At 42.7% G+C, this 13348-nt stretch overlaps 1 protein-coding gene across 2 annotated transcripts; it reads right to left on the bottom strand.

The window, feature by feature from the left end:
* Positions 1–1414: 1414 nt before the first annotated feature.
* Positions 1415–13209, bottom strand: ptprr (protein tyrosine phosphatase receptor type R). 2 transcript variants are annotated; one of them, XM_062066775.1, is made up of 16 exons: positions 12959–13209; positions 9220–9413; positions 6020–6133; positions 5797–5946; positions 5622–5726; positions 5437–5553; positions 5279–5370; positions 5078–5206; positions 3397–3586; positions 3234–3318; positions 3033–3112; positions 2713–2850; positions 2544–2654; positions 2317–2474; positions 2129–2242; positions 1415–2061 (listed from the first exon to the last, which is right to left on the bottom strand). In XM_062066775.1, the coding sequence occupies exons 1-16, from the start codon at positions 13011–13013 to the stop codon at positions 1968–1970; spliced, it is 1926 nt and encodes a 641-aa protein (XP_061922759.1). In that variant the 5' UTR covers positions 13014–13209; the 3' UTR covers positions 1415–1967. The 2 variants fall into 2 exon arrangements, with proteins under 2 accessions (XP_061922759.1, XP_061922758.1); XM_062066774.1 differs by having other exon boundaries at positions 1416–2061; positions 5622–5729; positions 12959–13208.
* Positions 13210–13348: the final 139 nt, after the last annotated feature.

Here is a 13348-nt window from a genome sequence, read left to right as displayed (position 1 = left end):
CGCGACTCCCAGTTCAGCCTTTCCTGCTTCTCTTTGTCCGCCTCTTCCTGTCCGCCACTAAGAGACTATAAATAACACGTCAGAAAACCTTTCACTTCTTCGGCCTTTTCATGTCCTCCATTGTCTTCCATCGACTTTCCCTTTTGTAGCCTTTCCGTCACTTTTAATAACGCAGAAGGTTTGATAATAAATCACCGCACATTCATTGTTGAAATGAAAGAACTGCAAAGAAGAAGAAGGTCATCACCTCACCTCAGACATTCCTTGTCATTTGGACCAAACCTGTGTGAAGCTGCCCTTCCCCCACACCTTGTCAAAATCTCCCCAAACGTGTCCTCATCACTTGTGCTGGTTTGTGCTTTACATATTTTTGTTTGTGCTGTTACGGTTTTTAAGTTATTCTAACATTTTCTGACTAGGGATGTCATCCACACACATTGTCAAAATCACCCCAAACGTGTTTCATTTGTTTTTGCGTTTGTGCTGCAACTGCTTTTTTAATCTATCATGGTTTTATGCTATTAATGTTTTAGGTTTTATAAGCAGCCTCACCCCCCACACCTTGTCAAAGTCTCTCCAACTGTGTCCCAATCGTTTGTGCAGCAATTTTTTTGTCTATTAAAGGATGGATGGATGGATATTTTTTATGTTATTAACATTTAATGATTTAGAACCAGCCCCCCACCTGCCTTGTCAAAATCTTCACAAACTTTTCCCATTTCTTTCCTGCTGCAATTTTTTCTGGTCTATTTTAGTTTTTAGGTTAATGTTTTAGAGTTTTCATGTCATTAACGTGTTATTATTCATAAACCCCCCCACCCCCGAAATCTCCCCAAACTCGTCCCATTCATTTGTGCTACAATTTATTTTACTACTATAATTTTTATATTAACATTTAATGATTCATAACCAGCCCTCCCCCTCTTCTCCCTTTAAAAAACATTTTCCAAACTTTTCCCATTCAATTGTGCTGCAATTTTCTTTGTCTGAATATTATAGTTTATATGCTATTTTAAATGTTTTATGAATCATAACCAGCCTCATAAAACGGTAATAACATAAAAACTATAATAGTTAAACAAAATAATTTGCGGCACAAACAAATGGGACAAGTTTTGACAAGGTTGGGGTGCTGGTTATGAATAATAACACGTTAATAATGGACAGACCATAAAACATTAAGAACACAAAAACTATAATATTTACACAAAAAAGATTTGCAGCACTAACCCAGCACAAGCGATTGGGATAAGTTCGGGGAGATTTTGACACGGTGGGGGTGGGAGGGCTGGTTATGAATCATAAAACGTGCCAACTTCTCACAGGTGTGGGCCAATACTGCTGATACGTAGTGTGATCTACTGTCCCCTATAGGTTGTTCACAGCATACAAACGACAAGTCACTCCATTAGTTTTTATAATTGACTTTAATTTGGGTTTGTGTCAACAAGTCAATTATCTTTAAAAACAACATACGCGTACACGGTTACCATCTCGTGCTCAGACGTTTAAATAAGGTTCATTGGAATTGAAGCAAACAATTACAGTACGATGAAAGTAAAGGAAAACATTTTTTAAATGTTACACTCTGTTTGACATTATTGATACGTCAACATAAAGTGCTAATTTAGCCAAACAGCTGCTAGGCACACTAAAAACATGTGAAAAGAGTAAAAAAATAAAGTTTTTATTCACTAAAATAAATTAATTTACAATCAAAGAGATGCCTGCACCAGTTTTATGTTCAAATGAAACTCCAGATAGCCACTAAATGCTATAAGTAGCTAGCAGGCTATGCTAACATGTTACTAGAGTGACGTTTACACAAACATAACAACGTCCAGAGACTAAAACTTCTAACTTCCTCCCAAAAATTTACCTTCCCTCTTCTTGTGTCCATCTATGTCAACAGGCTCCTCCTTCTAAATGTCAGTCCACGCCTGCCGAGATCTTGTTGCCACAGATGTTCATCGGCCATTTTGAGCGGAGAGCCGGGACTGGTAAAGGCTCAAGGCGTGATGAACAAAGTGGTACTGCTCGCCGGTCTGGATCATTCCGCCCCTGACACAAGCACAATTTCTCAGCTGCTGCCCCCTGTGGCCCGGAAGCCACATGACAAGCGTCTCACCTGTCCACCCGGAGCTGGCACACGATGCCCAACAGGTCCACCGCGTCCTCCGCCTCCAGCTGCCGGCAGCCGATGGCGGCAGCGATGAAGCAGCCTGTACGTCCGATCCCGGCACTGTTAGCGAGGCAAATGGGAGGCGAAGTGAGTCAAGGTGAGGCGACACAAGACCCAAGCTGTGTGCTGATTACCTGCAGTGGACTATGACGGGCCCCGCGGGGGATGCCGCCCGCCGCTCCGTCTCCACGTCATCCATCAGCTGCAGCAGGGGCACAGCCGAGTCGGGCGTCTTGTGGTCGGGCCACGACGTGAACCAGTAGTGCTGCAGCACGTGGGTTCGATCCTTGTACTACACACACACACATCAGCGCCCAAAATGACCACACAAACCGCATCAAATGCGCTTGGAGGCGTGTACCTTGAGTGAGAGGCGGCGAGCTGTGTAGTGTTCACTCTTTCGCACACCGCTGACCGCCACTTCCACCTTCCCGTAGATTCCCCGCCTCTCAGGCCAGTAGAGGACACACTTCTGTGGACGACCAGAGCATTAGGCCCCGCCCACCCACGCCATGTGACTTTCAACACACCTCCTTCTTCTCCTTGAGCTTGGTGATCATGACGATGGCGGGCGCCGCCTCCTGCCACGCCATCAGCCAGAAGTCATCCACCGTGTTGACCATGGGGCCTTGCGTGGCGATGAAGGCCTTCTCGTTGCCACGGTAACCCTGCGACAGGAAATTATTTTATTTTGAAAGGATGTGTGAACGTCAGCCATTCAAATGGTCTTTTGCATTCTCATTGCTTCCTGATAGGAAATGTCTACTGTCGAACAACTTTCACTGTACACACACACGCGCACACACACAAAAATGAAGAAAACATCAGATAAGAGGAGTGGACTACCAACCCGCACGTAGTTGGCGTTGATGTAGGAGCTCAGCGGGTCGGCACTTCCTCTGGAATGCAGGTGAACTCTGGTGTGAGGGTCTGGGAGACAAGGAGAGAACATTTTGATTGGTGGGAAGGAAGGAAGGAACTCCGCCTTACACAACAATGTCAGGACTGCAGGAGGAGGCCACTTCCTGGTCGCCTAGCAACAAGGACTCACTCGGCAGGATGGTCTTGTATCGATTCTTGGTCCCGTAGTTGGAAATGTCCAGCTGTTTTCGGTCGGTGAAGTTCATCGGGATCTCCTGGAATGTGAAACAGCATTTGAAGCACACACACACACAAACACACAGGCACACACACACACGCGCACACACACTTACAGCGAACTCGGCGTGCAGCCTCTGTGTGTCATCGATGATGTCACGGAGCTGCTGCGGTGTGAGCGGCCGGCTGGCGGCGAGCAGGTACTCGCGGGCTGCCGTCTCCCTGGGTGTAACCACGGCAACGTCGAGAGGCTCCACCGAGGCCAGTGCCGACATGTCCAACACCAGCGAAACGTTGGAGCCGCGCCTGAGGAGAACGTTTCCTTCTTTAAAGGCCTACTGAAACCCACTACTACCGACCACGCAGTCTGATAAGTTTATATATCAATGATGAAATCTTAACATTGCAACACATGCCAATACGGCCGGGTAAGATTAGTAAAGTGCAATTTTAAATTTCCCGCGAAATATCCTGCTGAAAACGTCTCGGTATGATGACGTTTGCGCGTGACGTCACGGATTGTAGCGGACATTTTGGGACACCTTGTGGCCAGCTATTAAGTCGTCTGTTTTCATCGCAAAATTCCACAGTATTCTGGACATCTGTGTTGGTGAATCTTTTGCAATTTGTTTAATGAACAATGAAGACAGCAAAGAAGAAAGCTGTAGGTGGGAAGCGGTGTATTAGCGGACGGCTGCAGCAACACAAGAACTGGGACAACAGAGACTCTTACCAGGAGGACTTTGAGTTGGATACGCGCTACCGTGAGTACGCAGCTGCGGCTTCCAAACATTTGATCGCTTGCCCGTACGTGCGTGCCGCTATGTGCATGTCACGTACGTAACTTTGGGGAAATATATGTGCTGTATGAACTTTGCGGAGGTGAACAGTACTTTGGGATTGAGTGTGTTGTGCGGGTGTTTGATTTGTATTGGTGGGTTGTATGGACGGGAGGGGGGATGTGTTTGTTATGCGGATTAATTTGTGGCATATTAAATATAAGCCTGGTTGTGTTGTGGCTAATAGAGTATATATATGTCTTGTGTTTATTTACTGTTTTAGTCTTTCCCAGCTGAATATCAGGTCCCACCCGCCTCTCACAGCATCTTCCCTATCTGAATCGCTTCCACTGCCCTCTAATCCTTCACTCTTACTTTCCTCATCCACGAATCTTTCATCCTCGCTCAAATTAATGGGGTAATCGTCGCTTTCTCGGTCCGAATCGCTCTCGCTCCTGGTGGCCATGATTGTAAACAATGTGCAGATGTGAGGCGCTCCACAACCTGTGACGTCACGCTACTTCCGGTACAGGCAAGGCTTTTTTATCAGCGACCAAAAGTTGCGAACTTTATCGTCGATGTTCTCTACTAAATCCTTTCAGCAAAAATATGGCAATATTGAGAAATGATCAAGTATGACACATAGAATGGACCTGCTATCCCCGTTTAAATAAGAAAATTTCATTTCAGTAGGCCTTTAAGAGGTCCTACTTGCTCATTTATGTTTCTTTGAATATAATACTACATAACTATATAATCGTGTACATGATACATCTGCATTCTTCTCCTTTTGGCCGACAAGCTTAGATTCCTACTCTCTTGCGAATGGTCAAGGGCATAAGGTCTAAAAAGTTGCAAATGTAGGATAGGAACTTTTAAGGAGGGACTATCTACATGGTGGAGGCCATGTTTCCTCACGAGTCATGGCTTCTTCTCACAAGAATTTGATTGGCTGCTGTCCAGGACACCCCCACCCCACACACACACTAACGGTATATTTTTGAGATCATGCGCTCACCTCTCTTGTAGTCCTGAGGCAGGTTTCATCCTGAAGGGGGAGGGGCAGGTTTTCAGCTCATTTATTACCGGGGCAACGCTGACCGGGGGAGGTGGGTCAATGTTGTTGATGAAAGGCACAGGGGCGGGGCTGGAGGGACGTCAACAGGAAGTAAATGCACATAGCAACATGGTGCACAAATGAATGGCAGCTTCAGCTCACCTGGACGGAGGGAAAACTGTGATTGGCTGCTGCTGGAGAGTGGTCGTGGCAAAAGACCCCTTCGTTTGGACCATGCTCCCCAAGGTTACCGCCTGGCGACACCATTCAAACATAAACGTCACCTTAAATTGTGGCGATGAGTGCAGTACCAACAATACCTTGTTGACCTTTGACCTATGACCACAGTCAGGCGTGACCTTAGGGGTAAAGTAAAAGTAAGGAGGCGGAGCTTTGAGTTGTTCAGCAGAGGCCTTCTCCTTCAAGCTAAACAACACCTGCGAGAAAGAATGAGCTGATGTAAGGGCGCCCTCCGCTGGATCAATCAGGACATCGCCATCCTTACCATCAAGCAGGTGATGAAGATGATGAAGACAGCGAGGAAGAGGACGGCGGCATAGTAACTTTCTTCCGTCAACACGTGGTCATGCGGCTCACCCTGCAGGATGTTCTTCTTTGGGTGACAAAGAAGAAGTGAAGCAGCGTTACCATGGAGACTAAGGGGCGGGGACGACACAAACCTCTGTTGAGACTTCAGTGATGCCAAAGTGCGCCAAGTGCCGATGAAGGACCCGGACGTTCAGCGCCCGGATGACCTCCTCGGCTGAGCGGGGCTCAGAAATGTCCGGCCTATCAGACGACACAAAGAGCTCCACGCCGTTCTTCTCTTCCTGTAAGAGCCGCCAATCACTCAATCAGCCAATCTAGGCACACCTTGATAACGCACTGAAGGCGTGTCCTCACATTTAGACGGTTGATGTGGACGCGTCCGATGGGAACGCTCAGTGCCGCTGCCACGCCCCCCCGAAATTTAGCAAGAAGGCCAGTGTTGAGCCTCCTGACGTCCACGGCCAAAAACTGAAGCAAAGACACATCGACAACATGACACATGACATCGTAACACAACTACCGTACTTGACAACACACACACACCTGTCAGGCAAAGCTCAGGGAGCTTACAGAGGGTGGGCTTAAACAAGCTTCCTGATTGGCTGCTACCCAGGAAACACCATGATCCCACTGAGCTTCTTGTCAGGATCAACTTTTATTCTTGTCTCACACGCATACAAACACACACTTAGTGTGGTGATGTGCGGATTGAAACTGAAATATCGATAACCCCGATACCAGATCTTTATGCTCCAATAACGATTCTCAAATCAAACTATCGATATTTTTGATACCTTAGTTATTTGAGATAATGTATATCATTAAAAGGAACACATTGTAGAGTAACTAAACCATTGAGATCTCGTCTAATTGAATTTGAATTTTTCTTAGCTATCGGCCATAATGCTTTGTATTTAACAAATAGTTTTCATAAAACACCGACAGAGACACTGAAAAGGTGTGTCATTGTTTGTGCTATGGTGCCATCTTTTGGACGGGTTCGCTCATTGAAGGTGCTGCGGGTTGAAAATGTACTTCCTGTTTCGTGCCTTAAACCGGAAGTATATCCCGTTTTGTCTATTATTCGTCTATAGTGTTTCCTCTTGAAAGGTTTCTTCATTCATCACTCAAAGCAACGTTTGTAAGTTTTACAATATAACTAAAACAATTCTTACTTAATAAACCATCCTGTGTGTGATGTCTTAAGGAGTGTTTTCATTCATACTTGTACGCGCTATCGTAATGTTATCAAGCTAGCGTCGTTATTATTAGCGAAAATGCTAACACATTTAAAAGTGTCTGTGTAAGTATTATTAACTTACAATGGCATTTTTATTATTATCTTAGTTTCGTAAATTTACCAAAACGTCACCGTGGAGTTATTGAGTCTATTTAGCTGATTGAAGAGCTAACTTCCGCAACTAGTGGGTCCATGACGATGACTTCAGTTTTGTTTGATTAGCCGTATTACTGCCATATGATAGATACCGTTTGGAAACAGTAAATAAACATTTACAAAATCTTTCGCACTGGTATATATCTGAGACTTGTGGTCTGTCAATCCACCCATTCATCTTCTTCTGCTTATCCAAGGTCGGGTTACGGGGGCAGCAGCCTAAGCAGAGAACCCCAGACTTCCCTCTCCCCAGCCACTTCGTCCAGCTTCTCCCGGGGGATCCCGAGGCGTTCCCAGTCCAGCCGGGAGACATAGTCTCCTCAAGGTGGCCTCCTACTGGTCGGATGTGCCCTAAACAAATCCCGAGGGAGGCGTCGGGAGGCATCCTGACCACATGCCCGAACCACCTCATGTGGCTCCTCTCGATGTGGAGTAGCAGCGGCTTTACTTTGAGCTCCTCATGAACGACAGCGCTTCTCACCCTACCTCAAAGGGAGAGACCCGCCACCCGACGGAGGAAACTAATTTAATCCGCTTGTACCCATGATCTTGTCCTTTCGGTCATAACCCAAAGCTCATGACCATGGGTGAGGATGGGAAATTGAGAGCTTTGCCTTCCGGCTCAGCTCCTTCTTTACCACAACAGATTGTAACAGCTCATGGTTTGGTGAAACTAATATATGTAAAAATATGTATTTCTTCTCAAATTTGGTGGGTGCGGCTTAAATACCTGGGCACTCTATAGCCCGGAAAGGTTGTTACTTTTTTGTTTGCCTAGGGCTGGGGTGTCCAAACTTTTTCAACTGAGGGCCGCACACGGAAAAATTTTAGCATGCGGGGGCCATTTTGATATTTTTCATTTTCAAACCATAACAAAATATATGGATTTTTTTTTTTAACCTTTAGGGCTCCAGGGGACCATAAAGGGTCAGTCATTAAAACGTTAAAAATAAGTCAAATTATTATTATTATATTTTATTTAACGCTTACAGTAAATCTCTATATCAACTTCAGGTTGATTTTCTGTCAAAGACAACTTTGTTTTTTATAGCAAAACTGGAAATATGCAGTATTTAGTAATTAGAGCTCTAAAAGATCAATAATGCAGGACACCATTGATTTTAATTCTTTAATATTTTTGAGAAATCAGTGAAAATATTAATAAAATCCCACTAAATATGTTTGGGATCCAAAAGGTCCCCCACTCATAAAGGGATACATTTTTAGTAGTTTTTTTTTTTACTTTCAACACTTAAGTTACGAGATCAACTTCAGCTATATCTGTCGATTTTACGTTTGAACTATTATTTTGTTTGTTTTTATGCTCTTTTGTCAAAGAAATATTTGATGTTTTTATATGGCAACCACACAATATATAATAATAAATAAATGCAATATTTTTTCCACATAAAACATTTTAAAGTGACATTTTTGAAGTAATTGGAGCCTTGGATAGGTCAATAATTCATTATAACATAGATTTGTTGTCTTTTTTCTTTTTTTTGAGCAATGGCAAAAAAAAGAAAAATAAAGAAAGATAATAATAATAAAACGCTAGAAATTCAATAGGGTCCTCTGTCCCAAAGGGACATTGGTCCCTAACAAAAGAAAAAAAAACAGCCTGCATGGCAGCTTTGTGTCAACATTGCAACTTTTTCTCATTAGATTTCACCTCATTCCACTTTTTTATATGTTTTTTTAAATTTTTGCAATACTATCAATTTTGCAATTTTTGCAGAATGTGTGGCGGGCCGGTAAACAATTAACTGCGGGCCGCAAATGGCCCTCGGGCCGCACTTTGGACACCCCTGGCCTAGGGTAAATATGAAATGCTCAAGCAAGAAAATTACTGCCAATCAAAATGAGTCACTCAGAATTATAACACAGCAAGTGCATGAATCCTTTTGTTGTAGGCTATTTGCAGACACTACATATAGAGTTGAATATACAGGTATATAAGATAACACATTCAGTGCAAAAACACTATCATTTGTTTTGCCCATTTGGAGATAATTTCTTAAGAGCACTTGAAATACACTACTTTTTAAATTTTACCAGACACATTAAGTATATATACACAAATAGTCAGTATTGTCTATACCAGCCTGAATTTTAGTCGGTATCGGATCATAAAGAAAATCAGTGGTATCGCACTTACCATGGTAACCAAGTGGTGTGCAGACACAGTGGCATGCTCCACGTGCACGTCGTCAACATGGGGATGATGACGATGATGATTATGATGATGAAGGTGGTGAGGTTCCTGCTGCAGGTTGGAGTCCAGCTGAGTGTGTGCAGGAGGAGGGCGTGGTCTAAAGTGGAGTGGCAGCTTATGGTCGCCAGAGGATGACTCTGAGGAGAGGCGTTAAACATTCTGTGACAAACTATAAACATTCCAGAACATTCAGACAGCTAAAGGCTATTTCTTAACAGTAAGCGCATCGGGCTTTCACAATAAAAGCCAAACACATCATTCGTCAAAGACATCACCACTAGAGATGCCCGATAATATCGGCCGGCCGATAAATGCTTTAAAATGTAATATCGGAAATTATCGTTTTCAAAAAGTAAAATGAATGACTTTTCAAAACGCCGCTGTACAGAGCGGTACATATCCGGTAAAACACGGACGTAGGGAGCAGTACAGAGCAGTTGCCTCTTCCAGTCAGCAGCCCCTCCCCTCTCCCTTCTCCCCTCTCTCTCACACAACACAGGAGTTGACGACTGCAGCATGAGAGGTTTACTGGCGACGCTTGATGACCTCATCAAACCGCCGCGAGCGTAGCATAACAACAAGAATGTGTTGTTGCCGGTGCTGTAGCCGTGGCTAACAAGCCAGCTCGCTCTGTGACTGACTAACGACACCATGTGTATGGTTTGGGATTATTTTAAAGTGTGTCTGACGGATAATTTGCAATGACTGCAAAAAGTTGGTTATGTGAGGAGGAACCAAGACGTCTTCCTTTAATACAAGCAATTTGATCTCCCACCTCTTCAAGAATCATAAGGAGATACACGATGAATACAAGCGGAAGATGGATGGAAAGCAAACACCGAAAGCAGCTTGCAGTGAACAGAGGTGCCCTGTCTCAACGCAGCATTTCAGAAGCTCTGGCTGACTGCTAGGCCACTTCAAGCACTCACCACTAGCTTGCAGCACATTTGTATTACTCATACAAATACGTTCGAGCAGGGCACATTGAGCCCAGTTTATAATTTCCTGTTATACAGTATGCCAGGCAGTCTACTAAAGGAGGACTATGTTATTGTTTACTTTTTTACTCTAGTATACTCTGGACTGAAGCTGTGTGCCTTCATTGTTTTTGTAGCTGTTGTTTTGAGGCATGTTTAAAATAATAAAAAAATAATGCGCTTTGTGAAAGTCAAAGTATAGTATTTCCTAGGGGTGTGGGAAAAAAATCGATTTGAATTCTAATCGCGATTCTCATGTTGTCCGATTCAGAATCGATTCTCTTTTTTTTTTTTTTTTTTTAAATCGATTTATTTTTATTTTTTTATTTTTTTTAATTAATCAATCCAACAAAACAATACACAGCAATACCATAACAATGCAATCCAATTCCAAAACCTAACCCGACCCAGCAACACTCAGAACTGCAATAAACAGAGCAATTGAGAAGAGACCCAAACACGACACAGAACAAACCAAAAGTAGTGAAACAAAAATGAATATTATCAACAACAGTATCAATATTAGTTACAATTTCGACATAGCAGTGATTAAAAATCCCTCATTGACATTATCATTAGACATTTATAAAAAAGGAAAAAAAAGAACAATAGTGTCACAGTGGCTTACACTTGCATCGCATCTCATAAGCTTGACAACACACTGTGTCCAATATTTTCACAAAGATAAAATAAGTCATATTTTTGGTTCATTTAATAGTTAAAACAAATTTACATTATTGCAATCAGTTGATAAAACATTGTCCTTTACAATTATAAAAGCTTTTTACAAAAATCTACTACTCTGCTTGCATGTCAGCAGACTGGGGTAGATCCAGCTGAAATTCTATGTATTGAATGAATAGAGAATCGTTTTGAATCGGGGAAAAAAATCGATTTTGAATCGAGAATCGTGTTGAAATGGAAAAAAAATCGATTTTGAATCGAATCGTGGGACACCCAAAGATTCACAGCCCTAGTATTTCCCATAGTTATAGTGGGTATCAGGATTATCTCAGGGAGAGCATGTCCCAAATTCCAAGCTGCTGTTTTGAGGCATGTTAAAAAAAAAATAGTGCACTTTGTGACTTCAATAATAAATATGGCAGTGCCATGTTGGCACTTTTTTCCATAACTTGAGTTGAAGTTGTTCTCTTATTTTGGAAAACCTTGTTACTTTGTTTAATGCACCCAGCGGGGCATCACAACAAAATTAGGCATAATAATGTGTTAATTCCACAACTGTATATATCGGTATCGGTTGATATCGGAATCTGTAATCAAGAGTTGGACAATATCGGAATATCGGCAAAAAAAACATTATCGGACATCTCTAATCACAAGGGCTGCGAATCTTTGGGTGTCCCACAATTCGATTCAATATCGATTCTTGGGGTCACGATTCGATCATAAATCGAATTTTTTCTCTCGATTCAACGCGATTCTCGATTCAAAAACGATATTTTTCCGATTCAAAACGATTCTCTATTCATTCAATACATAGGATTTCAGCAGGATCCACCCCAGTCTGCTGACATGTAAGCAGAGTAGTAGATTTTTGTAAAAAGCTTTTATAAAATTGTAAAGGACAATGTTTTATCAACTGATTGCAATAATGTAAATTTGTTTCAACTATTAAATGAACCAAAAATATGATTTATTTTACCTTTGTGAAAATATTGGACACAGTGTGTGCCACTGTGACACTATTGTTCATTTTTATTATTATTTTTTTTAAATACATTTCTAATGATAATGTCAATGAGGGATCTTTAATCACTGCTATGTTGAAATTGTAACTAATATTGATACTGTTGTTGATAATATTCATTTTTGTTTCACTACTTTTGGATTGTTCTGTGTCGTGTTTGTGTCTCCTCTCTGTTTATTGCTGTTCTGGGTGTTGCTGGGTCGGTTTTGGAATTGGATTGCATTGTTATGGTATTGCTGTGTATTGTTTTGTTTGATTGATTAATTAAAAAAATAAAATAAAATAAATAAATAAATAAATAAATCGATTTTTGAGAATCGATACTGAATCGCACAGCGTGAGAATCGCGATTTGAATTCGAATCGATTTTTCCCCACACCCCTACTAATCACCACTTGAGGAGGAAACACAGGAGGTAAGACTTCTCCTCCCTAGCGACAGCATCCTGGTTGCTATGACAACGCTGAGCTGAGACTGCTCTGATTGGATGGAGCGGTCCGCTCTGCTAGCATGTGAAGAACCGCCGGCCAATCCCAGGTCGAGTTGGAGGAGAGCTAACCCGCTAACACACACTATACACACACAAAATACACGCACACACTACCCAGGTTCGTGTTCTTCAACGTTTGTCCAAATAAATGTGTGTTTTTACAGGTCGTTTGTTTAGAGACCATCATGCTAATGTGGCTAGCTCGCACAGCATCAACATGCAAATGTCGCCAACGAGCATCCCAGCAAAGGAAATAATTATCCTTATTAAAATAAAAAGAATTAAATAAGAAACCCTTCAGAAGGCTTCCTCGGGAATCTTCCAACTGTTCGCCAGACACATTTCCAGCTAAAGGCCAAGTGTTAGCATTAGCATTAGGCTGACATGACAATTGCCCTGTTAGCATAACAGCTATTAGCATAACAATCCACACCGTGACACAACCAAAGCTTCGGCTTTCACGTTAGCCTCGTGTTGGACTAGAAGCTAGAAGACGAGTGTTCCTACCAGCCTGAAGCAGCCAGCAGAGAAGAAACACTCCTCTTGTCAGGACCATCTTCATCCTTCCTGCATTGCACCTCTTTCACCACCAACACACACCTGTCTGCGGCTGTGGGCGTCTGCGTGTCTGCGTGTGTGCGTGTGTGCGTGTCTGCTACTGCCTGATTAAAAAGAGGAGACTCAAGAGGATGATGCCTGCTTCAACAATTATACACCAGAAACGGAGAATTGCGTGATATGAATGTCATCCTGTGGACATGACATGGACATGTATGTTTTAGGAGATTATAATGAAGACACGTGAGGACATCTAGCGGAGAAAAGGGCGAAATGCAGAAAATAATTATCTTACAGCACAGGTGTCAAACTCAAGGCCCGGGGGCCAAATCTGGCCAG

The sequence above is a fragment of the Entelurus aequoreus genome, linkage group LG12 (assembly GCF_033978785.1).
Source record: "Entelurus aequoreus isolate RoL-2023_Sb linkage group LG12, RoL_Eaeq_v1.1, whole genome shotgun sequence".
NCBI lineage: Eukaryota > Metazoa > Chordata > Actinopteri > Syngnathiformes > Syngnathidae > Entelurus > Entelurus aequoreus.
The sequence above is the reverse complement of the archived record's forward strand: the minus strand, read 5'-3'. Positions and strand labels throughout refer to the sequence as shown.